The sequence below is a fragment of the Eublepharis macularius genome, chromosome 3 (genome assembly GCF_028583425.1).
Source record: "Eublepharis macularius isolate TG4126 chromosome 3, MPM_Emac_v1.0, whole genome shotgun sequence".
Lineage (NCBI taxonomy): Eukaryota > Metazoa > Chordata > Lepidosauria > Squamata > Eublepharidae > Eublepharis > Eublepharis macularius.
Window position 1 is genome coordinate 187,118,959 of NC_072792.1, and position 26,092 is coordinate 187,145,050.

The 26,092-nt window shown below is 53.7% G+C and overlaps 1 protein-coding gene across 3 annotated transcripts; it reads right to left on the minus strand.

The window, feature by feature from the left end:
• Positions 1-3,761: 3,761 nt before the first annotated feature.
• RHOG (ras homolog family member G) lies at positions 3,762-26,015 on the minus strand. 3 transcript variants are annotated; one of them, XM_054974120.1, is made up of 3 exons: positions 25,889-25,971; positions 6,414-6,523; positions 3,762-6,194 (listed from the first exon to the last, which is right to left on the minus strand). In XM_054974120.1, exon 3 carries the CDS (start codon positions 6,149-6,151, stop codon positions 5,576-5,578), a length of 576 nt encoding a protein of 191 aa, XP_054830095.1. In that variant the 5' UTR covers positions 6,152-6,194; positions 6,414-6,523; positions 25,889-25,971; the 3' UTR covers positions 3,762-5,575. The 3 variants fall into 3 exon arrangements, with proteins under 3 accessions (XP_054830095.1, XP_054830094.1, XP_054830096.1); XM_054974119.1 differs by having other exon boundaries at positions 6,414-6,567; positions 25,889-25,942; XM_054974121.1 differs by lacking the exon at positions 6,414-6,523 and having other exon boundaries at positions 25,889-26,015.
• Between the last annotated feature and the right edge of the window lie 77 nt (positions 26,016-26,092).

Here is a 26,092-nt window from a genome sequence, read left to right on the forward strand (position 1 = left end):
CCCATCTCCTCCCGGAGCCCTGCTGCTGCGACCACTTGGATCTGCTGGCCGCTGCTGGCTGGGAGACAGCCAAGCCCCGAGATCTATGATGCAGTTTTGGATCCAGTGCGCATTTCCTGGAGAATTAGCCTCATTGGCTTCGGTGGGCACTGCTGCCACAATAGCAGGAACAAGCGTGCAGCGTTCGTCTGGTTTCAGGACAGCCCGTCCCCTCCACTCGTGTTACTTTGGTCTCGTTAAGGATTGGGATTATTGTTTGTGTTGCAACCCAAATCCTACAATGGGCCAAGGACATCCTCTAAGCTGTGGAGCAGGAGGGAACATTGCAAGGACTGCGGTGGTGTGTGAGGGCATAGGGCACGAGAGGTTCACTCATCCAGAGCCGTTTTGGTGTCGTGGTTAAGAGCGCGGAGAACCAGAACTGATTTCCCCCTCCTCCACTCGAAGCCAGCTGGGTGACTATGGGGAAGTCACAGCTCTCTCAGAGCTCTCTCAGCCCCACCCACCTCACAGGGTGATTGTTGTTGTGGGGATAATAATAGCATACTTTGTAAACCACTCTGAGTGGGTATTAAGTCATCCTGAAGGGCGGTCTATAAATCAAATGTGGTTGTTATCCCTGCCGAGTCTCGCTGTTGGATCCCAATGAGTTTACCTCTTCAACTTTATCCGACTCACTCCTTCCCTTTCCCACATTGGGTTTACTCTCTTGTGGCCGTCAAAAGAATTGCAGCCCGATGGCCTACCGCCAGATTCTATATTCGGTTCCAGAATCCCCTCCTTAAGTCAGCCAATGTGGAAGCAAGGAAAGAATTCTAGGAATCCCACTTCTTAGGGATATTCCCCTTGAGACGGGCTCTCCTCTCTTCCCTTTTTGACTTTGATAAGCATGAAGCTTTGCCTGCGGTTGCAGAAAATTTCAAAAAAGCCCCCTAAAATTTTAAGTATATAAGCCACCAGTGGACACAAATATAAGCATGCAGTTGAACAGCAAAGGACTTCAGCACCTGAACGCAGAAAAAAATGCAGTGGGCATAAATGCTGTCCCCCCCCCCCTCAGGTTTAAAACTTATCCCTGTGATGCTCACAAGAGCAGCAGAAATCTCTGGTCTCAGGCTTGTCCAGGCTCTGATTATCACAGCGTTCCTTTTTTCTCCCTCTGGCCAGTCACCGCTCTGTGCCGGTGGGTTTCCCCGTCATTTGTGAGTCTCTGTGTCTCAAGCAAGAGCTTATCTGGCCCTCTTTCCCTCTTCACCCCATGAAACCCCAAGACTGCTCTTCCCACAGCAAACGTTGCAAGGAGGAAAGGGGAAAAGAGTGACCCACAGGGTCACTTTGAGGGTCCCCGTTGCCCACCTGTTGTCTCTCGGGTTGCCCTCCTTAGTGCACTAAGGGCTTGATAGCCACCAATCTCTAAAAGAGTCCAGTAGCACCTTTAAGACTAATCAATTTTATTATAGCATAAGCTTTCGAGAATCAAGTTCTCTTCATCAGATGCCTGATCAAAACTGGGCAGATACAGAAGAGGATATCTGATATATGCCCTCATGTGCCAACAATGTCCTTCTGCTCTGTACATTGGACAAACCAGCCAACCTCTACGCAAAAGAATAAATGGACACAAATCTGACATTAGAAATGGAAACGTCCAAAAACCAGTGGGAGAACACTTCAATCTACCAGGACATTCCACCAAAGACTTAAAGGTCGCTGTGGTCCAACAGAAACCTTTCAAAAACAAAATCCAACGGGAGGCTGCTGAATTGGAATTCATATGCAAATTTGACTCTGTCAAGCTGGGACTGAATAGAGACTATGAATGGTTATCACATTATCACAGGTAACAGATTCTCTTTACAGAGGCGTGATCTGGGGGAGCCCAGTGACGCCTGGTGTGGGCTTTCGGGGACCACAGTTCTCTTTGTCAGATGCAGCTGGCAGGGAGAGCTGTGGTTACTGAAGGCTTATACTACATAGGAATTGGATACCTTCACTGCTACAAACTAATACAGCAAACTGACTGCACACCGATGTTTACATTTCCAAGCAAAGGAATGTTTTGATAGCCTCCATGCTAATTGCATTCTGTCCTCTTGTGATTTATGCCCCCTTCTTTCCTCTCTTTCTCTCTCTTTCCCCCTCCTCTTCTGTATCTGCCCAGTTTTGATCAGGCATCTGATGAAGAGAACTTGATTCTCGAAAGCTTATGCTATAATAAAATTGGTTAGTCTTAAAGGTGCTACTGGACTCTTTTTGATTTTGCTACTACAGACTAACACAGCTAACTCCTCTGGATCTACCACCAAACTCTGAGAGCATTCTCCAAGGGCAAGCCCAACGCTCGCAAAGCAAAGTGGACCGTTCTTGCCTAGATCCTTGGGTGAAGTCTCCTGGCATCACAGCATGACCTGGCCCAGGGTTGGCAAGCCTCTGGTTTGGTTTGGCCGTCCTCTTCCCAGCGCTCATTTGTTTGTGAAAAGGAGAGGAACAATGCCCTTTTGAGGTGGGTGGAGGAACTGCTGGGGGGGCGGGGGCACAGGACAGCAGCTGGGTCAGGCCAGGGCCTCATTTGCTTCCCTGGGGGAAGTACACAGCAGGTGGCTGCCACGTAGACTGAAAGAGTACCTGGAAACTAGATAGGTAAATAAATAAATACCTGCAAACCAGGTAGGTAAAGAAAGAAATGTCACACTTCTGTTTATCTGAACCCCAAGAGAGAGATGAGACCTCTCTCATCATCTATTATGTGTAACAGCCTGACCCTTTCCAGCCCCTTGCACAAAGACACACACCTGAAAGATTTATGGTCGGTGTCCCATCAAGCCCCTCTCTGCCTCTGCATCCCCGCCCCCCCCCCTGCCGCGTCTTGTAATTTTCCTCATCAAATGCAGAAGGTGATTTCTGCATTTGGCCTACCTTGTAGGGCTGCTGTACAGATTACAACTGTGAAAGATCTGCAAAACACTCCACTTAATGGCTACAATTCTTTCTTTAGAATACTGCTTTTGACAGCAATGGTCCTACCGTTGTGCTGTAGCGGGTATAATGCTGAACCAGAGACCTGGAAGAACCAGGTTCAAATCTCCAGTTGACCATGAAACTAACTGGGCATCTTTAAGTCGCATTATCTCGGCTCGTTCTTCCTCACAGGGTTGTTGTGAGGTTAGGGCAGGCAAAAAAATGTGATTTATTTCAACTCTGGAATTTTAATTCTTCAGGATTAATCATGTCTTTGCTACACTATGTCAGCTGCTAAATGGGAGTTAAGATTTGTGGAGGAAGTGGGCATTGCCTCTTTGACTCACCAATGGCTACTATAATAATAATAACATTTGATTATATACCACCCTTCAGGACAACTTAACACCCACTCAGAGCAGTTTACAAAGTATGTTGTTATTATCCCCACAACAACAAACACCGTGTGAGGTAGGTGGGGCTGAGAGAGCTCTGAGAGAGCTGTGACTGACCCAAGGTTGCCCAGCTGGCTTCAAGTGGAGGAGTGGAGAATCAAACCCGGTTCTCCAGATTAGAGTCCCGGCACTCTTAACCGCTACACCAAACTGGCTACTAGCCTTGAGGGTTAAATAGAACCCCCAGTATCGGAGGCAGCGTATCTCTGAATACCAGCAGCTGTGTGGCAAAGGGGAGGGGAGGAATGGTCCACTTTTGATGTAACCCCCTTTAATAACATCCAACTGTTTCATTTCACTAAACAACAGAGAATCCAAAAACAAAATATTTAATAAGAGTGTATCTTTATTTGGGGCTGATTGACCGGGCATAACACAGTTTAAAGAAGAAAGCCCCAAACCCCATTGTGGGGAGGAGAAGGGTCCTTGCTCCCTGAAAGGAGAGGCCCTCCTTGGATTGGAGGGCTGTAGCCCCCCCTCTGCCCCCTCAAAGCAGAAGCCAAACAAGGACTTGTCCTTCCAGCATCACCCGAAGAAAAGCAGACGGCTGCACGGCCACGGCAAAGGGCTAAGGCACAGGATCTGGCTCCCTGCCCCGAAAGGACTGGGAAACTAAACTGAGGATTCTAGGATGTGATCAGGAGTCTTTTGTGTTTGGCAGGTGCCAATGCATTGCCTGCCCCAAAGCATGACCTCCAAGAACCGTTGGTGGCAGCCAGCATCTGGAGAAATCTCCTTTTTAAAGAAAGGCAAAGCAAGTTTCTAGCCCCTTTTTTTGGGGTGGGTAGCCGTGTTGGTCTGCAGTAGAACAGAGGATCTGAGTCCAGTGGCACCTTAGAGACTAACGAAATTTCCAGGGTATAAGCTTTCGAGACACAGAGCTTCCTGCTTCAGAGACAAGTGAAGAAGAAGGGAGCTCTGACTTTCGAAAGCTTATGCCCAGAAAACTGTCGCTGATTTCTGGCTCATAGGATTGATGAGATCAGCGATGCCTGTACCCGCAATGCCAAATAAAGCCAGAAGGGGAAGTGGGCTGGGGCCCCCGTTTTTTTTTTTCTGTCATCTCTCCATGGCAGAAGAAATTATGGAAATAAGCCCAGAGATGCACATTTGTGAAAGATAGTTTATTGAAATGGCAGGTTTGGGGAGGCCATTTGTTCCCTCCTTGCCCCGCAAAATACACACACAGCCTGGGAGGCCGTCATTGGAAGGATCCCCCTCTGCTCAGACGGGGAGAGGCCAGAAGTGCTTTTTTTAGAAGGAAGCGGCCGCAGAACGCCCCTTGGGCTCGCATCTCTCCATCTCATCTGTAGGAGAGGAACACACGTGTGCAGCCAAGAGCACAGATGAGCCACAGGTTACAAACCAAGGCCAGACCTCTCTGGGTAAGCGAGCTGACAGACACAGTCTCAAGCAAGAAGGTATTTTAGGTGCAGCGGTTGAAGAGGAGGGCCACTGGGGATCCATTTTGAGAAAGTCAGGAAGGAAGTGTGAGTGAGTGGGGAGGGGGGGGACTGGGAAATGAGCTCTGAAGAAGCACGAACTCACCCTCCCCCCACCCAGGTACAGAATAAGAAAGCCCCCCCCCCCCCAAGGCAGATTCGTCATCAGCAGCCCTTAGGAAGCCAGCGGTTATCTCAGTTCCACTGGCCAGAGACTCCTGTACAGAGGCAGAGGGGCTCTCCAGTTGGGTGCCCAGCGCCTGTTCCCATGGGTAGAGGGGCAGCGGCCCCTGGCCTCCTCCCCTTGCCTTCCCGGGCTGTCCATCCCACCAAGCATGTCTGACAAACCTTCACATTAGCCAGAGCTTTTGTGGAAGCCCAAGGCAGAAAGGAGCCCCGCGCAGCCATGCAGGCAGCACGCCATCAATGCAGGAGCCTTATCTCAGACAAACAAAGCATCTATGAGTGCCAAGAGGGCTGCTCAGCCATTTCTTATTAACCGGGACTATTATCATCTCCATAGTGGTGTGTCCAGGTGAGCTTATCCTTTCTGAGAAGGAAACAGGCTGGGGAGCAGGAGCTGCCAAAACGGTAGAGTCAGGCAATGTCTTGACATCACTGGGGGAGGAAACCAAGATGGGGAGCTGTGGGTCGTGGGTGGGGGGGAGGCCTGCCCGGTCGAGATCTCCGGGGGTGGGGGGGCGCGTGTTGCAGCGTCCTTCACAACAGCACACAGGGTTTTTTGGGCTTGGCAGGAGTAGGGCTGAGGACCGCTCTCACAGCCTCCGTGAAGACATCTTTGATCCCATCTTGGTTGAGCGCGGAGCATTCCAGGTACTTGATGGCGTGGATCTGCTTGGCGAGGCTGATGCCCTGCTGCGTGGTGATAGGCGACTGGCTCTGCTCCTTCAGCTTCTTCAAGGTATCCGGGTTGGTCCGGAGGTCTTTCTTGGTGCCCACCAAGAGGATTGGCACGTCGGGGCAGTGATGGCACACCTCCGGATACCACTTGTGCTTCACGTTCTCATAGGAGGGCGGGCAGGCGATCGAGAAGCAGATAATGAAGACGTTGGTCTGTGGGTAGGAGAGTGTCCGGAGGCGGTCGTATTCCTCCTGGCCAGCCGTGTCCCACAAGTTAAGGTTGATAGTCCTGCCGTCTACCGTGTTCTGGGCACTGTAGTTGTCGAAGACGGTGGGGATGTATTCGTTGGGGAAGGCGTTGGTCGTGTAGCAGATCAGGAGACAAGTTTTGCCCACGGCTCCGTCACCCACCACCACGCACTTGATGCTCTGCATCGCAGCAGCTGAGAGCTCCTTCTCTTGATGCTGCCTCAGCAACCTATAGGAGAGGAGGACACGGTCAGGGGGAACGAGGATCAGGCAGGGCCAGCTGCCCCCCCCCAGCTGTTTCAGCAGGACCCCTCTGGACCGCTGCGCACTCTAGCACAAGGCCCTTCCCAACAGTCCCACATGCTGGCAGCGAAAGCAAGAACAGCCACGCACTTCAGCACCCTTCGTGGCCGTGCATTTAAAGCTCTCTTGTTACTATCTGCTTTACCCCCACAGATGTGTAGCAGCACAAACACTTCTTTGCTTTAAAACACTCGGTGGCTTCCTTCCTCAGTAGCTGCTCCTAGTAACGGTGGAGGCTGCGTGTATTCAGAGATTCTGCCCAGGAACATAATTTGATACCAAGGTTAAAAGCCAGCATCCTAGAAACAGAGAAATGCAGAGCTGGAAGGGAATCAAGGGTCATCTGGTCCAACCTGCTGCACAATGCAGGAAATTCACAGCTACCTCCCCCCTTCACCTCTCCCAGCGACCCCCACACTATGCCCAGGGGAAGGCAGAAACCTCCCGGATCCCTGGCCACGAGAGCCAAGCACTGGCTCAGCCCTTCCTGCCCCCTCCCTCTCACGATCTGCCCAGGTTCACAGAATCAGCACTGCTGTCCGATGGCCACCCAGCCTCTGCTTAAAAACCTCCACAGAAGGAGATCCCACCACCTCCCGAGGAAGCCTGTTCCACTGAGGGACCGCTCTGACTGTCAGGAAGTGCTTCCTAATGTTGAGCTGAAAACTCTTGATTTAATTTCAAGCCGTTGGTTTTGATCCGACCTTCTGGGGCAACAGAAAACAACTCTACACCATCCTCTATATGACAGCCCTTCAAGTACTTGAAGATGGCTATCATATCCCCTCTCAGTCGCCTCCTCTCCAGGCTAAACATGCCCAGCTCCTTCAACCTTTCCTCGTAGGACTTGGTCTCCAGACCCCTCACCATCTTCGTTGCCCTCCTCTGGACACCTTCCAGCTTGTCTATATCCTTCTTAAATTGTGGTGCTCCAAACTGAACACAATACTCCAGGTGAAGTCTAACCAGAGCAGAGTAGAGCGATACCATCACTTCGCGTGATCTGGACACTCTGCTTCTGTGGATACAGCCCCAAACCGCATTTGCCTTTTTAGCTACCGCATCGCACTGCTGACTCATGCTCAGTGTATGGTCTACTAAGACCCCCAGATCCTTTTCCACATACTACTGCCAAGACAAGTCTCCCCCATCCTATAATTATGCATTTGATGTTTCCTTCCTAAATGCAGAACTTTGCATTTATCTTTGTTGAAATTCATTTTGTTTTAGGCCAGTTTTCCACCCTGTCAAGATCATCCTGTATCCTTACTGTGTCTTCGACCATATTTGCTACCCTTCCCAATGTAGTATTATCTGCAAATTTAATAAGCATTCCCTCTATTCCTTCATCCAAATCATTTATAAAAATGTTGACCAGAACAGGTCCCAGGACTGATCCCTGAGGCGCTCCACTTGTCACTCTTCTCCAAGAGGATGAGGAACCATTAACTAGCACTCTTTGGGTGCGATCTGTCAACCAGTTACAGATCCACCTCACAGGAATCGGATCCAAACCACATTTTACCAACTTGTCAACCAGAATATCATGTGGACGGATCAAAAAAATTAAAAAGCAAGTTTCTAGCCCTCAGTGAAATCTAGAACTGTGTAAGAATAGCATGATGGAAGGTTCCAATACTCAGATGGTGCAGATGGGGAGGGGGGGCAGGCGGAATACCCAGTTCTCCTGATGCTCCTTCTACTCTTGAGCCCACAGATGGCCCCTTTCCTGGGACTGGAGTGGAACTTCTCCATTGTGCCCATACAGGGCTTCCCACAGCATCCCCCCCTGCCCCAATTACTACAGCCGTGGAGGCCCTGGCAAACTTCATTTGAGGGCGGTCTGCCTCCCTTTCTGGACTTTCCAAAATGCAGACATGATGGCCAGAGAAGCAAAGCAAAACAGAAACCAAGAGGCGCCTATAAGACTAACAGTGTCGATTTCTGTTTTTGACCGTCCCACTGAAGTGCTGAGGTCAACAATTTTGGAGGGTGGGGCAAGGATGGAACTCCCCCCCCTCCGCCCCGGCAAATCCTCAAACAGGTTGGAGTGCAACTGAATATGGCCTGGGAGGTAAGATGGGGCAGAGGCACGGGCCGGGAAGAAGCCTTAGGCCAGCAGTGATATGCATGCGCGCACTCTCTCTCTCTCACACACACACACCATATGACCATATGAAACATCTATTTATTTTATTTGTGTTATTTATTGTCTGCCTTTCTCACTGAGACTCAAGGCGGATTGCATAGTGTGAGACTGGCAAAAATCAGTATCAAGTGCATTTCCATACATGTCCATAAACGAGGCCCTAGGATAAACCGATGCAAGTTTAAAAAGACACAGCATCAGAGCTAGATTGGGGTCCAGTGGCATTTAAAGCCCAACTAGATTTGAGCTTTTGAGAGTCAAAGCTCCCGGGTGCTTTGAGTCTGGAAAGCTTGGAAATCTAGTTGGTCTCTAAGGTGTCACTGGGCCGAAATCTTGCCCTTCTACTGCAGGCCAACACGGCTTCCCACCTGAAACTATCGCACACAGAGGGACCTCGCAATGCTTTTGGAAGATACCTAGGCACCAGTTTTAGCAAACCTCCAAGAAAAGGGGTTCATCAGTTGTGGGCATCCCTCACTGTGCACACTCGCCCAAGGGACGCAGGCATTTCCTCCTTTCGATGGAGACTAAGGGGAGGCTAAGCGGAGAAGGCAGGCGTATGGGCAGGGACTAAGCCTCACCACCTGGGGTGGGTGTCAAAAGCAAAGCTGAGTTTGATCCCAGACAAGAAGACACCCCAGAGCATGACTGTTGTGTGTTCCTGTGATTGATGGCAGCTGGGAGACAGGAGCCATGTCCAGACAATCATCAAGGGCTGCCCCAGGGCAGGGCACATCACAGCAGTCTAGCCACAGGGATTTGAGCTTCCCTGGCCTACTTGGTTACGCTACAGGTAAAGCCAGATGGCCTTCTCTTCTTCTTCCGTGAGGCACGTGGTTCAAGTCAGTCGGAGGGGCGACTCTGCTTGCTGGAGATAGAGCCAGAAGGCAGCGACTGGGAGAGACGGTTTGCCCAGAAGACAGAGGAAATGGATAGCGGCGATAAAGGCCAGCTCAGAGCCATGTGTTACTTGGGGAGGGGAAGGGGGATGATTCAGAGGCACATGATGCCCGATGAGTCTCCCCATCCAGTGATATCATGGCCAGGGCAGCCTCACAGAGGAAAGGAGGGCTCAGGCTGCCCAGCCCCCAGTGGGAGATGCATGCAAGGGGAGGGTGTACAACCAGAGAACCACCTTTGCACAGAGTGGCTCTCGAGGAGGAAGACAGAGGATCTGCCAGGAAATGCAAACTCAGGCTGGCTGCGCGTGGGATTTTGGATGAAGATGCCGCCGGCCCGGCCCCCGCTGCCCCTCAACACACAAGGACAGTCTCCTTGCCCCAGCAGGCCAGCGCTGATGAGCCGGTAACTCCCTGGCCCACATCCATCTCCGAGGACTGCCCCTTCCCCTGTTGCTGGCCTGGACCGTCACAGCAAGCAGCAGCTGCATTTCACTTCACCAGGACGCCTCCCTCGATCTCATCAGGCTGCCAGAACAGCAGCCAAGCGGCTGCCAAGAGAAGCCGGCCCAGTAGCCCAGTTCTGCCGAAGGCAGCTTCACATGTTCCTGAGCAGAAACCACTGCTTCACAGCCGGAAGGGCCGGGCCACAGCAGACAGCGCCCGTCTTGCCCACCAAAATGCCCAGGTTCAAACACCCGCGGCGTAACCAGCACTGGGAAAGCCCTCTCTCCCCCTGAGCTTCCGGAGAGCCCCACTGCTGGGGGGGGGCATTAGGGGACTTCCTAAACTCATTAGCCCCACCCTACTTTTAATAGACCGGCAGAGGGAAATACAAGCCCAGGGACCAGCCCCAGCAACAAACCCCGATGCCAACTCTGGATGCCCTCCTATCCACGCAAGCGACACCATCAGAAGCCCTAACAGGGCCAGCCACGCACTCCTGGGCTCGGGCAGCCGAACACCCTCTAATGGAACACCTGCTGTCTTATGCCAGCAATCGCTTTACCTCGACCAGACTGAAGAGCCTCTGCGCAAGCGAATAAACAGAGAGAATTAAGAGGGAAATGCTCGGAAACCTGCCAGCGAGCGTTGCCGCCTCCCCGGATATTCAACAACAGACTTCCGGGTCACAGAACTTCCGCAGGTGCGTTTCCAAGAGAGGCTGCAGTGGGAAGCTGCTGGTGTGACTGCAAGGAAGTGGGGCAACATGACCCTCTGCTTCCCAGCCCTCCAACCGCAGCCAACTTATGGCAAACCCTGCTGGAGTTTTCAAGGCAAGAACCAAACAGAGGCAGTTTGACCCGGCTTGCCTCTCCATAGCAATCTGGGCCTTCCTTGGTGGCCTCCAGTCTAAATACTGATCCGGGCTGACCCTGCTTAGCTTCTGAGATGGGCTACCTGGGCTGTTTTCACATGGCCACGCGCCCAGAAGATCGCGCAAAACTCACGGCATCAAAGCGTCTTCCTAGCGCTATTTCCCAGCACGACCCTGTTTAATGGCGCTTTTTCTGACATCATCGGGCCACTAAAGGGGATCGTTCCGGGAGATCATGCTGGGAAGATGCTTCATGCCGTGAGTTTGCACGATCTCCCAGGGAGCGTGTGAAAACGGCCCTGGACTATCCAGTCAAGGTCTGGTTAGCTCTTGACGGGAAGCTGTTGTTCCTCTTTCCAGGTTTACAGGCTCGATTCAGACTCAACTCTGTTTGGCCATTCTGTCCACACCCGCCTCTCTTGCGGGGTCCTCTTGTACAACCCAGCTTTGTTTCAGACTGCTGAGTCTTCCGGCCTCTCTTTGCATTCCCGGCCCCCTTTGTCCCCGAGGCTGTTTTTGTAGCTTTGGAGATATCTTTGCTGACTGTGTACAGCACTTCTCACCTCTGGCGAAGTGGACTTTAGCTCAAAAAAGCTTCGGCCCAAATAAACTGGTTCGTCTTTACGGTGCCACAAGACTCATAGTTGTTGAAGGACAGCTTGCCAAACCCTAAGCAAGGGCAGTTCTCAGACGTTGGGAGACTTGAGCAAAAAAAAAATCCAAATTGGACCTCCCCTTCACCCACGGTGTGAGCCCCACAAGTCTGTCCCGTTTAAGGGGGCTTCATCAGGAGAGCTTCCAAGCAGATCCCTCTGCGTGCCACGTGGCTGGAGCTGGGGGTGTTGGGGAGGGGGCAGCAGGAGGCAGCTCTGCGCAGTGTCCTCTCTCACCTGCCCACCTGCCCTTCTGACTGCCCCAGAGAGAGCTCTGCGGTCCGAGCCCAGGCCAGGTTGCAGCCTCAGCCAGGACAGCTCTGGGTTCAACCCCGGCTCCCACCCCTGATGCCCCCCAGGCCTTCCTTTGCGGAGGAGCCGCATCTGGCCCAAAAGGGGAAGTCTTCCCCATGGCTGCAAGCGCCTGCCCGGGGTTTGCATTGCGGCAAGAGGCCCGCACTTCCCCAGCGGCCTTGAGCAAGGGCACTTCTGCTCACGGAACAGGCCGAGTCTCCCCTCCCTAAAGCAACATGAGATGAGGCAGGTGCCCCCCTGAGCCCCCCCTCCCCTTAAGGGATCCTGGGCTGCAGCCCCTGCAGGCAAGCGCCCCTCTTCTGCGACGGGCAGCTGCCCCCCAGGGCTCCTGCCAGAACTGAGCCCCAGACCACATGTGTGCAAAGCAGGAGCTCTGCCACCACTGCCTGCCCTTGAGAAGAGGGTGGGCACATCGCAAGGAAGAACGGGTGCAAAGCAGGAAGAGCAGGTGGGAGGCGCCCCCCCCCCGCTCTCTTTCTCACCCTCCCCCCACCTCCAATCCACTTAACGGGGACCTTCCGCACCGAAAAAGGAACATGCCTTGCCAATATGCTGTAGACCAGCCCGGAGGGATTTTACCCAGGCACAACCCCCCGAGTGGGCGAGATCTTCTTGCTCTTGGCTCCTCTTGCGTCATCTTCCTGACCACTTCCACATGGACTCATGGCTCAGGCCCAAGAGTGCCGGACTCCAGAAAAGGATCTCTGGCAGGGGAGGCGAGGCAGGAGGCCCAGCCAGGCCCCCTGGTCCGACTCTGTTCCAGGTAGCCTCAGAGCGCCCCCCCCCCGCCCCCTCTGCAGCCCAAGGCCTTCTGCTGACTCAATGTGTCCGCCGCCTCCAAAGGGGGAAGCCGCTCTTCCTGCTGCCAGGGTGACACCCAGTTTCCTGCCCTGCCTGGCTTCCTTCCCCCACCCGAGGACAAATGCCTTGCAGGGCAGGGGGGGCCCCAGCCCCCTTCTCCTCCGGCAAGGGCCTCATCCTGATCTGGACGGAGCAGCCCAATGCAACCACGTGTTGGATCAGGCACAACTGATCAGGCTCTCTAGGAAGCCAGGGACCCTCGAGCGGCCTACGCAAGCCAGCCCCCTTGCCAGCCCCAGAGCTCTTGCCTGGCAGACATCTTTGCACACCACCAGGAATGGGCCCTGGGGACTCTTTCTAGGCAGCCACATCGCTAAGCCCAGCATGCAAAACTGGGCCGGGCGCAGACAAGCCCTCTTCTGTGCTCCTCACCAAGGATTTGCATCCCAAGTTCTAGTTCCGGATTGGAGTCCATCCTCTTGCCGAGCCCCGTAAGAATCGCCTTTGCTCAGGCGTGGAATGCAGCGGCACAAGGCAGGATCCTCTTCCTCTTTGGAGAAATTTCACAAGCTTTTGAGTTTCACAGAGCTCCTCTTAAAGGCAAAAAAATATGGGGGGGCGGAGCCTTCTACAGACGCAAAAATCCCGTCCCCCACTCTGCTTTGCCTCCCAGTTGAGAAATACCAAAAACACCACAGCGAAGGGGTGATGGTGACACATTTGTCTCACACTTTGGGAAACGCAGCGAACTATGCAAAACCAGCAGTTATATGCAAATGAATGGGATTTTCATAACTCAGTCCCCGCAGTCAAAAAGAGCCAGAACCAAAGAATAGCCTTTGCATTCCCGAACGGAGGGCGCGCTACCCGCCACTCACACAGCATTGCCCGCAATTCCTTCGCATGGAATTTGAGCTGTTGGCACGAGACGTATGGTGAACACAGCCCTGGGTGAATGAACGGATCCAACGTCCATTCCTTTTATCCTCGGCACTGACCTAATAAGCCAACCCCACATTCACCAAACAATGAGGCTGCACTACGAACGGCAAAGTCCCCCGTTCAAATCTCTCCTCTGCCGCAAGGTTGCCTGGAGTCCTAAGGCGAGCCCTTCTCTGTCAGCCTCAACTCATCCACATGTAGGAAGGTTGTACAAATTACAAGCTAATCAGGATTTCTTTCTGGGGAAAGAGGTGGCGGAACTCTCAAGAGGGAAATGAGGAAGAAACACACGGGATTCTTTGAGATAATATTATTTTCGCACACTGTTGCCGAGTATTTTCAAGAGGTGCCGGGACTCCGTTCCCCTGCGTTCCCTCTGAAAAAAAGCCCCGTAATGCATGCAAAGTGCTTTAAGGACTGGGGAGCACCAAGCAAACACGAGGACGGACTCTGCTTATCTCTTCTGCTTTCTGCATTACTAAAAGGATGCAGAGAGATGCAAGAGTTCTGAGACTGTTGGGAAAAGTACAGAAACAGGCAACTGAGAGATGATCAGGGGGTTGTAGCACCTTTCCTAGGAAGCAAGTCTGCAGAGCCTGGGATTTGTTCGCTTCGAAAAGAAACGGCTAAGGGGGGGGGACACAGCAGGAGTTCATAAAATTATGCATGGGGGAGACTCAGGGGGCAGAGAGAACTTTTCCTCCCTCTCCCAACGTGCTAGAACTCAAGGGCATCCAATGAAGCTGATAGGCAGTACATTCGCGATGGACAAAAAGAAATACTTCTCTACACAATGAGAGTTTAAGAAGTGGAATTCACTGCCAGGGGATGTAATGGTGGCCACAAGCACAGCTTGAAAAGGGGGTGGGGGGGTAGATGCATTTAGGGTATTTATGGAGGACAGGTCTATCAGGGACTACTAGCCGTGGTGGCTAAAGGGAGCCTCCATATTCAGAGGCAGTCAACCTCCGAGTCCCAGTGCCAGGAAGCAACTTCAGCGGAAGGCCTCGGCCTCTCTGCCGTGGTGTTGGCCCTCCATTATAGGGTTGCCAACCTCCAGATGGTGGCTGGAGACCTCCTGGAATTACATCTGCTCTCCAGGCCACAGAGATCAATCTCCCTGGAGAAAACAGCTGCTTTGGAAGGCAGATTTTATGGGATTATACTCTGCTAACAGTCTCCCCTCTCCAAACCCTGCCCAATATAGGCTCCACCCCCACCCACCCACCAATCTCTAGGAATTTCCCAGTCTGGAGCTGGCAACCCTACCTCCACAGCAACTAGTTGGCCACTGTGTGGCACAGAATGCCGGACTGCACGGGCCTCTGGTTTGATCCAACAGGGCTCTTCAGATGTTCCTATATGATTTTCTCTCGCAAGCCCAGCTCAAGAAAAGTCCTTTTGTAAGTCTGTGGCAGAAACAGCCAATGCAGAGGACTAACTGGCTGGCACCGGAGCTGTGGGATGGAAACTTTGCCAGTGATTTATTTTTCTACAAGGAATTTCCTATTTCTAAAGATTCCTTCTTCATAAAATTCACAACCAGAAATGGATGTTGTCGCCAATACCGTATAAAGCAAGCTTGGCAGCTTCAAAGTTGTAATTAGTATTTTTCAGCTTATTATCGTTAGGGATTTTGCATTTTACTGAGTCGTGTTACTGGTTTTTAAATACCGGGGCTGGGGGCAGGAATAAAACCACAAATAGTCATAGAAATAAACCAAGCTATGCATTCACCTGATTTTCTGTGCAGATCAAAGCAAGGCCAAAGATAAAAATTATAGTTCTTGTCTCCTTGCCCATGAAAGGACGGATAGTCTAACCCCCCCACCCACCCCGCAGTCAAATATGGAAATAATGCTGCACAGAGTGACTGTGAGACCTGACCTGGGTAGCCCAGGCAAGCCCGATCTTGTAAGCTCAACAGGGTCAGCCTTGGTTAGTAACTGGATGGGAAACCTCCAAAGAAGACCTGGGTTGCTATGCAGGGGCAGGCAATGGCAAACTACCTCTGTTAGTCTCTCGCCTTGAAAACCCCAGCAGGGGTAGCCATAAGTCAGCTATGACTTGATGGCACTTTCCACCATCACCAGAGACTGTGAAACTGAGGTTCCCCAGTGACCTTAAGATATAACTCATGAAGCTGCCAAATACTGAGTCAGCGCATCGGTCCATCAAGGTCAGTACTGTCTACTCTGACCGGCAGCTGCTGCTCTCCAAAGTGTGAGGTGGAGGTCTTCCACATCACCTGCTACCTGACCCTTAACTGGAGATGCTGAGGGCTGAACTCGGGATCTTCTGCGTGGCAAACGGCTGTTCTACCACTCAGCCAAGGCCTATCCATGACCTTCACGGACAGAAGTCAAATTCTGTTCAAAGAGTGGAGTGGACTGCCAAGTCCGTGGCATCTCACACAGAGTTCTGCAGGGGTGCTAAAATCAGCAGGTGAAAAGGGGAGGAGGGGTCCCCTTTGGCCACCCAAAGGGTTGTGCTAGGAGTCCTGGCACCTGTGTAGACAAAAGACACGGCCGGGGGGAGGGGGTGCTATAGCAAGAAGAAGAATTCAGTGAGACTGATTGGAAAAGCTGGTTCATAGAGTTAGAGGGCTGGAAGGGACCTCAAGGGTCATCTAGTCCAACCCCCTGCACAGTGCAAGAAATTCACAACTAACTCCCCCCACGCACACACACCCAGTTACCCCCGCTCCAGGCCCAGAAGATGGCAGAACACCATCAGAATCCCTAGCCAAACTGACCTGGGGAAAATTGCTACCTGATCCTAAAGTGGTGATCAGCATTACCCTGAGCATGTAAGAAGCGGCCACAAGAACTAAGCACTGGTTGGATCCAATTAGCAGTGAAATCCTAAACAGAGTTACTCCAGTCTAAGCCCATTGATTTCCGTGGGCTTAGATTGGAGTAACTCTGCTTAGGATTTCAATGCAAGTATGTCAACAGCTTTTGCAGCCACTGGTCCTCCCACCCTTCAATTTAAACAGTGTAAGGGAACCACAGGCTATACTAGCTTTGTATTTCTACAAGTATTATTCCAATCATTTCAACATTCTTCCAATAAAAATAATTCCTGGACAAATCTTCAGCGTTTCATCTCTGTATTTCCTGTAGTTGAATGTTATGTCTCTGCAATGCATATTAGATCGTAGCAGCATAGAATCATAGAGTTGGAAGGAACCACCAGGGTCATCTAGTCCAACCCCCTGCACAAATCAGGAAATTCACAGCTATCTCCCCTCACACCCCCAGTGACCCTTACTCCATGCCCAGAAGATGGCAAAACACCGTCAGGATCCCTAGTCAAACTGGCCTGGGGGAAATTGCTACCTGGCCCCAAAGTGGTGATTGGCCTTACCCTGAGCGTGTAAGAAGGGGCTAGGAGAACCAAGCACTGATGTAGCCCTTCCTGCCCTCCCTCTCACGATCTGCCCAGTTTCACAGAATCAGCATTGCTGTCAGGTGGCCATCTAGCCTCTGCTTAAAAACCTCCAAAGAACTTGTTCATTGAACACCCCAGTTGTTGATCATATCGTCTTACATTGTGTAATCCGCCTTGAGTCTCACTGAGAAAGATGGACCGTAAATAACATACGTAAGTTAAAATAAAGAAATAAATTTGCTACCTGAAACCCTTGAAGTGGTAATGCCTGGAAGCGACCCTTTGAAAGCTTTCCAGACCCTGCTTCTTCCAGAAGGAAAGGGCTTCTCAGGAGCCCACCTTCTCGGTCGGACTCGTGGCCGCTTTGCTTTACTGTCACTGTTGGATCATAGGAGCAGCCCTCAAATGCACAGTCCAATAGTCATAAACTGGGAAAGGGGAAAAGGCCAAAGGGTCCCATCCTTGGAACACCAAAAGGGAGCAGCTTGCTCCCGAGTCAGGCCCAGCTGCCTCACCACTGCTCCCCCCCCCACCACCTGCAAGAAACATTCACACCGCCAACAAATCACGGCTTGGGCTAACACCTGGCTTGGCAGGCCAAGGTGTCAAATGCAAGCCCCGGCCCCTCTCTGCAAAGGAAGCAGTGCTGGGGGCAATTTCCGTGCTTTGCACGAGCAAAGCGAAGCGGGAGAGCGAACTTCGCGGGCCAGCCCAGCGCCCTGCAACTCGGCCTCCCAGCGTCGCCCCTCTTGCCTTCGGCCTCCCGTGTGGGAAGGGAAAGGGCTTCAGTAAAAAGGGAAGCAAAGGCGGCCCAGACTCCACTTGTTGCTGGCTGAGAATTCACTCACCTCTTCTCACCCTCTGCCAGGAAACCTTGCGTGGCCGGGGCTTCCCGCAGAGCAAGGGGAATTCTGCCTCCCACGTAGCACGCTGCTGCCAAATCAGTGCCAGCCAACCCAAGGGGCCCTCCTCCGCAGGTGCACTGGCGGCCCTCGACCCAGCGTTCTTGCCTTTCTTGGCTCAGAAAAGCCCCCCCCCCCCGAACTGGAAATTCAAAAGACACCGCAGAGGAGGAATGGCGGCTCAGGTCACCTGTTTTTAACCTGCATGCAAAGCGGATATTCGACCACCGCGGTGCAGCCCTTCCACCCCACTGACCCTTGTCTGCTCCCAGGTGCTGAGGCCCAAACACCGAGAGGCTCTTTCTGCAAGAAACGGAGGCAAGAGTGCGCTGAGAGCAGGCATGCGGCATCTTCCTGGCACCAGGGACTGGCACGGAGGGCCAGCTCTCCCATCAGGGACAAGTTGCTACCAGGGCCCTAATGCTGGAAAGGCCTCGTTGGCTCATCATGTCTTTGCCGGCTCTTGCCTTCCTCGTGGCCTGTGGCTCTCTGGCGTGAGTCTGCTTAGAGTCTCTTGTGATGCGCTGTGTCTGCTCGTGGGGTGCACAAAGCCAGTGGACTGGAATGCACAAAGTCAGCCTGCCCTGTGCTTGGCTTCCCACACCCAAGAGCGACAGCAGGACTCCGCACACAGACTCGGGGGGTTCGCTGCTCTGGGCAGCTGTGCCTCAGGATCCAAGAGCTGGGCCCCCAGGAGCCCTCGCAAGGGAGCAGAGGGTTTCATCATGGGATGGCCCACGGCAGCACTTGCCTGAAGCAGCAGAACGCCCCACGGCCCCCCGCAGAAAAGCCAGCCCCACGGATACCTCACTGTTCCGGAACAGAAGTCGGCACATGAAAATGCCAAGGTAGGATATATTGAGAAAAACAGTAGAGTCCTGTAGCACCTTTAAGACTAACCAGCATAAGCTTTCGAGAACCACAGCTCTCTTCGTCAGATGTATCACCAGCTTTCGAGAACCACAGCCAGAGTCCACAGCTCTCTTTGTCGATGCATCTTGTCTTTGACGATGCATCTGATGAAGAGAGTTGTGGTTCTCGAACGCTAATGAAGAGAGCTGTGGCTCTCAAAAGCTTATGCTATAATAAAGTTGGTTAGTCTTAAAAGTGCTACTGGACTCTTTACTATTTTGCTACTACAGACTAACATGGCTAACTCCTCTGGATCTATATTGAGAAAGAAGCACCCCTGAAATGGGCCAGCCTCAGGCTTGGGCCCTCACCAAAAGGGAGGCAGAGTGCAGCAGAGGGTCGAAGCGTGCAAGGCACTCTGCTCAGGTCTCATGCCAAGGAAGCGGCCGCGCACTGCCTCAGAGCAGCCATCCACAGAGCCAGGCAGTGCCCAACTGGCAACAGCTCTCTGCCGTATCAGATCCTGCCACTGGGACGCCAGGAATCGAACCTGAAGCCTTCAGCACACCCCTCAGCCACATCCCTCCCTGCCTCAGGCCAGCCCCACATGGTACAACAGGGACTCTCGTGAGGGGCTTCCCACGTGTCTCCTCACATTGGGGTCCTGCCCTTCCTTCCTCTGAGGGCTGGGCAGGGCGGGGGGGGGGGCGGGCACATGCGGTATTTCCCTTCTGCGTTTTACATAATGCGGCCATATGGACAGTTCAGATAAGGCATGCAAAACATTTCCAGGGCCCTGGAATTCACGGCAGGAATGCCAGTCAGGATCTCAAGGAAGCAAAGAGGCCGGGAAAGGGATTGCCTGTCAGATTAACCCCACGTACTCCCAAGAGGTCACTGCCTTTTCAGCATGCCCCGAACGCAAGAAGCCGCCTTCTCCCGAACCAGAACTCGGGGCCAGCAAAGGCCGTCTACTTTTCTCAGACTGGCCCAGAGGCCGGGGGGGGGGTTGAACCCGGGACCTTCTCTGTGCAAGACAGAGGCTCCAAAACACAAATCAAAGCAAGAAGGTCCAGGAAGTCTTGACTCGCTCCACCTCTCAGAGCTGCTCCATCCTCCGCGCCACCTTTAAAGGCATCACAAAGCTCAGTTTCTCTGGCTGAGGTGATGAAAAACCAATGGAAGCTGGGAAGGGGAGGGGGCAGATGGAGACCAGAGGTGGGCAGCTGAGTTCACAGATGTCTGGGCTGAGGAAATACTCAGTCCCCCACCAGCAGGCAAAGCTCAAGCAGCAAGGCAGGCGACTCAAGCAAGTGAGCCCAGCCACAGCCTATACAACAAGCTGCAGATATAACACCCACTCATTTTAATTAATTAATTAAATGTTGTTCAATGCAAATTTGTAAAGACATAATATCAGCAAAAGTCTAATCTAGAGTTGAAGAAATGCTGAAACAGATCATAAACTATCCCAAGACTGACTTTAAACAACCTAGAACTACCCAGTAGGATCATACTTAAAGTTGGTAAAGGTAGTCCCCTGTGCAAGCACTGAGTCATTACTGACCCATGGGGGGTTGTCGCATCACAACGTCTTCTTGGCAGACTTTTTGTTATGGGGATGGTTTGCCATGGCCTTTCCCAGTCATCTACACTTTACCCCCAGGAAACTGGGTACTCGACCTCGGAAGGATGGAAGGCTGAGTCAGCCTTGAGCCGGCTACCTGAACCCGGCTTCCGCCAGGATCGAACCCAGGTCACGAGCAGAGCTTGAGCTGCAGTACTGCCGCTTACCACTCTGCGCCACAGGGCTCTTCTACATACTTAAAGTAGCAGATAGTATATAGTAGCACATACTTGAAGCAACAGATAGGACATCAGGCAACAGATAGTACACAGTAGTGAAGTCTACGGTCCCTATCTCTTTAGGGAAGCATCTCTTTGAAGTTACCTCCTTACAGGAGAGTCCTCCTATCTGAGTAAGAAGCCCTCTTGAATAATTGTTTTGCATCATCTCTGAAAAGCTGGGAGAGGAGGGGGGCTTTCCTGACCTCTTCAGGCAGGCCGTTCCATAAGTTGGGGGCCACCACAGAGAAAGCCCATGTGTGGGCAAGCTGCTGATTTTGCCCAGCTGCAGAGTGGCACCTGCAGGGGGCTTATTTGCCCCCCTGGGCCGCCTTGCCTCTGGGTTCCTGGCCCCTTGCTTCCTCATCTCTCAGCTCTTTTTCAGGAAGCCACGCCCATCTCTCAGGCTTGCGTGAGGCTTTCATCATCCTGGACTGGCAATTTCCCTTTCCCTTACACAAAGTAGACTACGAAAATTCCCACAGCTGTCCCCAAGCAGCTGCCCTGTTCAGACAGGGAGGGGCCGTGATCAGTGGCAGAGCCCCTGCACAGAAGGTCCTAGGTTCAATCCCCAACATAAAGGATTTATTTTATTTATTTATATCATTTATAGTCCGCCTTTCTCACTGAGACTTAAGGCGGATTACACAGTGTGAGATTAGCACAGTCAGTATCAAGGACACATCCATAACCAATGCCATAGGGGAAATAAATACAAGTTTACAAAGCCATGGCATTAGCAAGGATCCAATACAGAGTTGAAGAAACGTTGAAACAGAACATGAGCAATTCTAGGGCTGACATTAGACAGCATGAAGCTCTGGTAGCACATGGGAGCTATGGATCAGGTTATGGGTGATGTGAAAAATGTCTCTGCCTGTCAGAGCAGACCAGACCGGCCCGGAGAGGCCGAGGGCAGCTTTGCCGGTTCGGGCTGAACAATGAATCGGGAGGGCCAGGGGCTCATGCCCCCCTCCCCAGCCAACTTCTCATGCAACAGAGTTGAGAGCACTTTGACTCAGATCCAAACACTCATATCCCATCTGTTGTGAGTATGTACGCTAACGCGACTGAATATGTCAAAGCTGCCGTATACTAAGAGCCAAGCTACAAGCGATGCCTGACACAGGTTGGACACTTGTCAGCTCCCCTCAAGTTTTGATGGGAAATGTAGGCATCCTGGTCTTGCAGCTTGGCTCTCTGACTGCTGTCCAATGGACTTTTCAACTCTCACTTGTCCAACATTCTGCCCAGCTGCCTACATTTCCCATCAACACTTGAGGGAAGCTGACAAGGGTCCAACCTGTGTCAGGCGTCACTTGTAGTTTGGCCCTCAGTCAGACTGTTGCTCTGTCTAAGCCATCATCGTCTGCTGGTCTCAGGCGGGGGTCTTTCACATCACCTACTGCCTGGGCCTTTTAACTGGAGATGGCAGGGTTTGAACCTGGCACCTTCTGCATGCCAAGCAGATGCTCTGCCATTGAGCCATGCCCCCACCCCCCCTTTGCATAGCTGCACCCTGAGCTTTTTCTGTTGGTCACGCCACGCTGTGACCAGGAGACACGACTCAGGAACTGGCTTTCTCAATTCGCAGGGCCCCCTCTCCCTCTGAATGGACCCCACCCACCTGCCCACCCCGCCAACCTTTCCATCCAAGGCCCATATGCCCCCCTCCTCCCGAGATGGGATTGAGTTCCTCTGCTGCTTCTCTCCAGCCCAGTGTGTGTGTGTGTGTGAGGGGGGGGGATGCCACCGGACTCAGCTGGATTCCAGCTATCAGTGGCAAACCTGGGGGGCTGCATCTTGGTTGGGGGGACAAAGCTCTTATGGCTGGCCCTCCCTCCCTCCCTCAGCATTGGAGCCATCCCATGGGGTGGGCGGAAGAAAGAGAATTCTTTGAGATATCTCTCCACGTGCAGGTGCAATGCTTGGAAGAGGCGACCATGCATTTAAAAAGCAAAGGTGGTTGGCGGGAGAGCAGTTACTTGGGCCCTGCTCTCCCCCCTCCCCAGCTGTCCTAGCAGTGCCTGGACTCCCCGAGGGCTTAGCTTAGCTCCTCCTTTCCCCACTGTAGCTCAAGCGCTCTCCTCGCCCCTTGCTTAACAGCCCCAAATCCAGTTCAAACAATTCATTGTTCCCCATCTCTTCTTCGCCTTGCACGTGGCCAATGACAAGTGCCGTTTGGCAGATGAGTGCTGGGTTAAAAAAAAAATCAAAGCCAGCATGCCGTGCCAAGCTCGATTCTTACTGACGTGCAGGCATTGCAACGGAACTCGGCTTTGAACTACCTTTGCTTTGCTATCAATCTGTAGCATTTCTCTCTCCCTGCCCCCCCCCCACCAATTTGTCATACTTTCATTTCATTTCCTATGTCCTTCCTCTGCATTATGCCAAATCCTGGACTCTGAGCCCTTTGAGAAAGGACCCCATTTATTTTATTATTTTACTTTATTTATGTCGTTTTTAGTCCGCCTTTCTCACTGACACTCAAGGCGGATTACGTAGTGTGAGATGAGCACCGTCAATTTCAAAGACATTGCAATAAACAATTTGCAAAGACAAAATATCTGCGGAAATCCAAACAAATGGCCAGGCCCACAGAGACAACAGAGCCTCTGGCAAAGGAAGCCACCTGGGCTGACCAGAAGCCCATCATTCTTGGAGTCTCTCTACACGAAACATCTGACACCTGCAGAACACGTGTGGGGAGAGGCAATGGTAGCCGGGAAGGGTAGTTTAAAAAGACGGAGCCAACGGCAGGACAAAGGCTTTGCTATACACTGGAGCTGTGTGAAGGGGCTGTGAAATGCCAGAAGGGAAACTTCAGCCCATCAGAACCTCTCCAGGTCCAAGCCCAGCTCTGGAAGGCAGCTCCAGCCCATTTCCATTCCTCACTGCCCTCTGGTTGGGATCCCACACAGCTTTAGACCACAGAGGTAAAACTGACAGAGCCTTTGGGCAGGCGAAGAAATTAACAAACCCTCTGAGCAGCAATCTCCACCAGCTCTGCCTTTTAAAACTACGCTTCCTGGCTAACATTCCATCTCCCTACACTTGATGGACACGGGCCGAGGCATCGCCTGTAAGAGAGACTCCTGTAAGAGTTGGCTCCGAGGCACAGGGGATGTCCATTCAGGATGGGACCTCAAGAAATCTGAGACACAGACACTAAAGCGCTTTTCCTAATTGCTCACATACCTCCTTTAGGCAACTGTAACAACAACCTTGGAGTGCAGGCCACGGTCCCAGGCCAATGGTGTGCATGAAAGAGGCACCCAAGGAGCTTATGACTGGTCTCAAATGGGGATGTCCAGGCCAGCTCAGAGTGTCTGAGCCGATGGCGGTCTGGGCTTCCTTTGGTATTTGGCACCTGCTGCTTACTCATGCATATGGCGTCACCCCACAGACCCGGCAGAGGGCAGACCCAAGGCGACATTGTGGTGTGTGTGTGGGGGCGGGGGGGGGGGATCCATCTGGAACGGATGGAAAGTTCCCAGCCCAGCATCGAGCAGCCCAGCTCTGCAGCTCTCTCCCTTCCTGCCTCTTGGGCACTCGAGAACCCTTCGTCACCTTAACCAACATCTTGGCTGCAGGGCTGTAAACAGCCGAGGCAGGGCAGGGAGAGGCAGAGCAGAAAGCAGCTGGGGGGGGGGCGTGGGTGGGTCTCTCTCCCATAATTGCAGCCCCCCCAAACAAAAACAGAAAGCTGTCCAAGGAGGCACACCCTCCGGCTGCAAGGAGGAGGAGGAGGCCAAACAATTGGCTGGACTGCTGAGGGCAGATTTTGTCTCTTTCTAAGATGCGGCGGTGTAGGGAACGCCGCTCCACCAGCACAGCCTGACCCGCTGATGTCTGCCTGACTAGGCTGTCACGGAGAGGCCCTGGCCCACGTGGTTGGGGCTCTGCTCTCAGAACCCTTCTTGTCTCAGGAACAGAACCACCCAGCAACAGTAAGATGTGCAAAAGCAAAGCAGGCTCAGCCCACAGAAAACCAGAGCTAGAACTGTTAAGACCCCGGAGGGACATGGCGTTGTCCCAGGCCCAAAGAGGAGCAACTGGGCCCTTCAGGCCTAAGCGCACAAGCCGGGCAGGCAGTTGAGGGGCAGCTCTTCCGAGGGGTGCAAGTGAACCAGCCCCTGCAAGGGGTCTCAGGGCCGGCTTCCCCCACTGCCTGCAAACCAGCCCCCTGCTGATCCCACGCTCCAACGCAGGAGGGTGGAAACGGATCCTCCGACTCAGCGCTGAGGCTGAGGCGCATTTTCCGCTGTGGCGTCCCAGAGATGAGGAAGTGCAAGAAAGGAAGAACAAAAGAAAAAAGAGAAGAGGCTCCCTTTCTCGCCTGCCATTTCTTATTGGACTGGGGGGGGCTGCATTGGGGCCCAGCAGAGACAGAGTCCAGCTACGCAGGTGAGGGCCACTAGCCTGGATGCGGAGGACGCGCGAGCACCGTGCGCCAGGACAGCTCAAGAGAGCCTCCATGCTCTGAGGCAGCATACCTTTGCATACAGGAGAGGCGTTCCCCTTCCTCCCTGGCTTAGGCAAACCCCAGTAAGGCGACTCTTGTGTAACTGCTGGATCGGGACCAGAAAACAGACCACCAAGGAGAGGACTCAGCCGTCGCTCTGGGCATAGACCAGGGGTCACTGGGAGAGGTGAGAGGGCAGGGGCTGGACTAGATGACTCTGGGGGTGCCCGTTCTTCCTGCTCTCCTCCTCCTTGAGGGGAAGGGGGGGGTCTGCTTCTGAGCGAGCTCTCCCGTTCCCCACCTGCTCTGGGGTTGCCTGACCCCTCTGGGGAAGAAGGGCTTTGCTGCGAGTCACCAAGTCCATTCCCCGCCAGCCCCAGGGCCGCTTTCTAGCAAGGAAGAGGAACTACTTGCGCCCACCGACAGCCCCTCCACACGGCACAAGGGCAGCAGCCTACACGGGGGCGGGGAGTCCCGGGAGGTCTCCCACTTCGGCAAGGGGGCGGCACGACGCGCCTCCAGCCACCCCCAGGACCCCAAGGAAGAACGCCTCCCCCCCCCCCTCCGGCTGGGGACCAGGACCTCCTGGCAGGGCCCCTCAAAGGCCATCCGGCCGCTCCTCGGGTCGAGCCCGGATCCAGCCCGGGGGAGACGCCCTCCGCGGTTACAGCGGGCAAGCGCGCCCTCGGTCCCGGCACAGCCCCTTCCCACGGGCTCTGCCGACACGCGTCGCTTTGGTGAAGCCAAGGCAGGCCACCCTCCAGCCCGGATGGCTGCCACCCCGGAGCGCGCCCCGAGCAGGCCTCCCAGGGCCGGCGTGCCCAACGGCCTGCAGCAGCTGCCGCCTGACCAGGCTGATCCCACCCTCCCGCCGGGGCGCGACCCTCTGCGGGCCCACCGGGGAGGGCGGAGGGGGCGGCCGCTCGGAAAGCCTCCCCGCCCGCCAAGCGCCGCCGCCGGCAGAGGAGGCGGGAAGGGCTCTCCGGGCGCGCCTCTCCCCGCCCGGCCGCGGGCTGCTGCGCGGCGCTCTGCACGTGCTCAGGAGCCCCCCGCCCCGCCCCGCCCAGCCCCCCGCCGGGCACCCACCTGGGCTCCTGCCGGGCCGGGCCGGGCGGCTCGGCGCGCCTCTGGCAGCAGCAGCGGCAGCGGCAGCAGGAGGCAGGAGGCGGGCAGGCAGGCAGGGAGCGGCCGCCGCGCTCCGAGTCGGAGGAAGTCTCTGCCCAGCGCCGCGACGAGGAAGTCTCCCGGCCCCCGGCCGCGCCGCCGCCGCCCCCTCCTCCTGCTTGGCGC

Excerpts from the sequence above, each read along its gene's own strand:
- RHOG (XM_054974121.1), bottom strand. The coding sequence starts at position 6,151 with ATGCAGAGCATCAAGTGCGTGGTGGTGGGTGACGGAGCCGTGGGCAAA.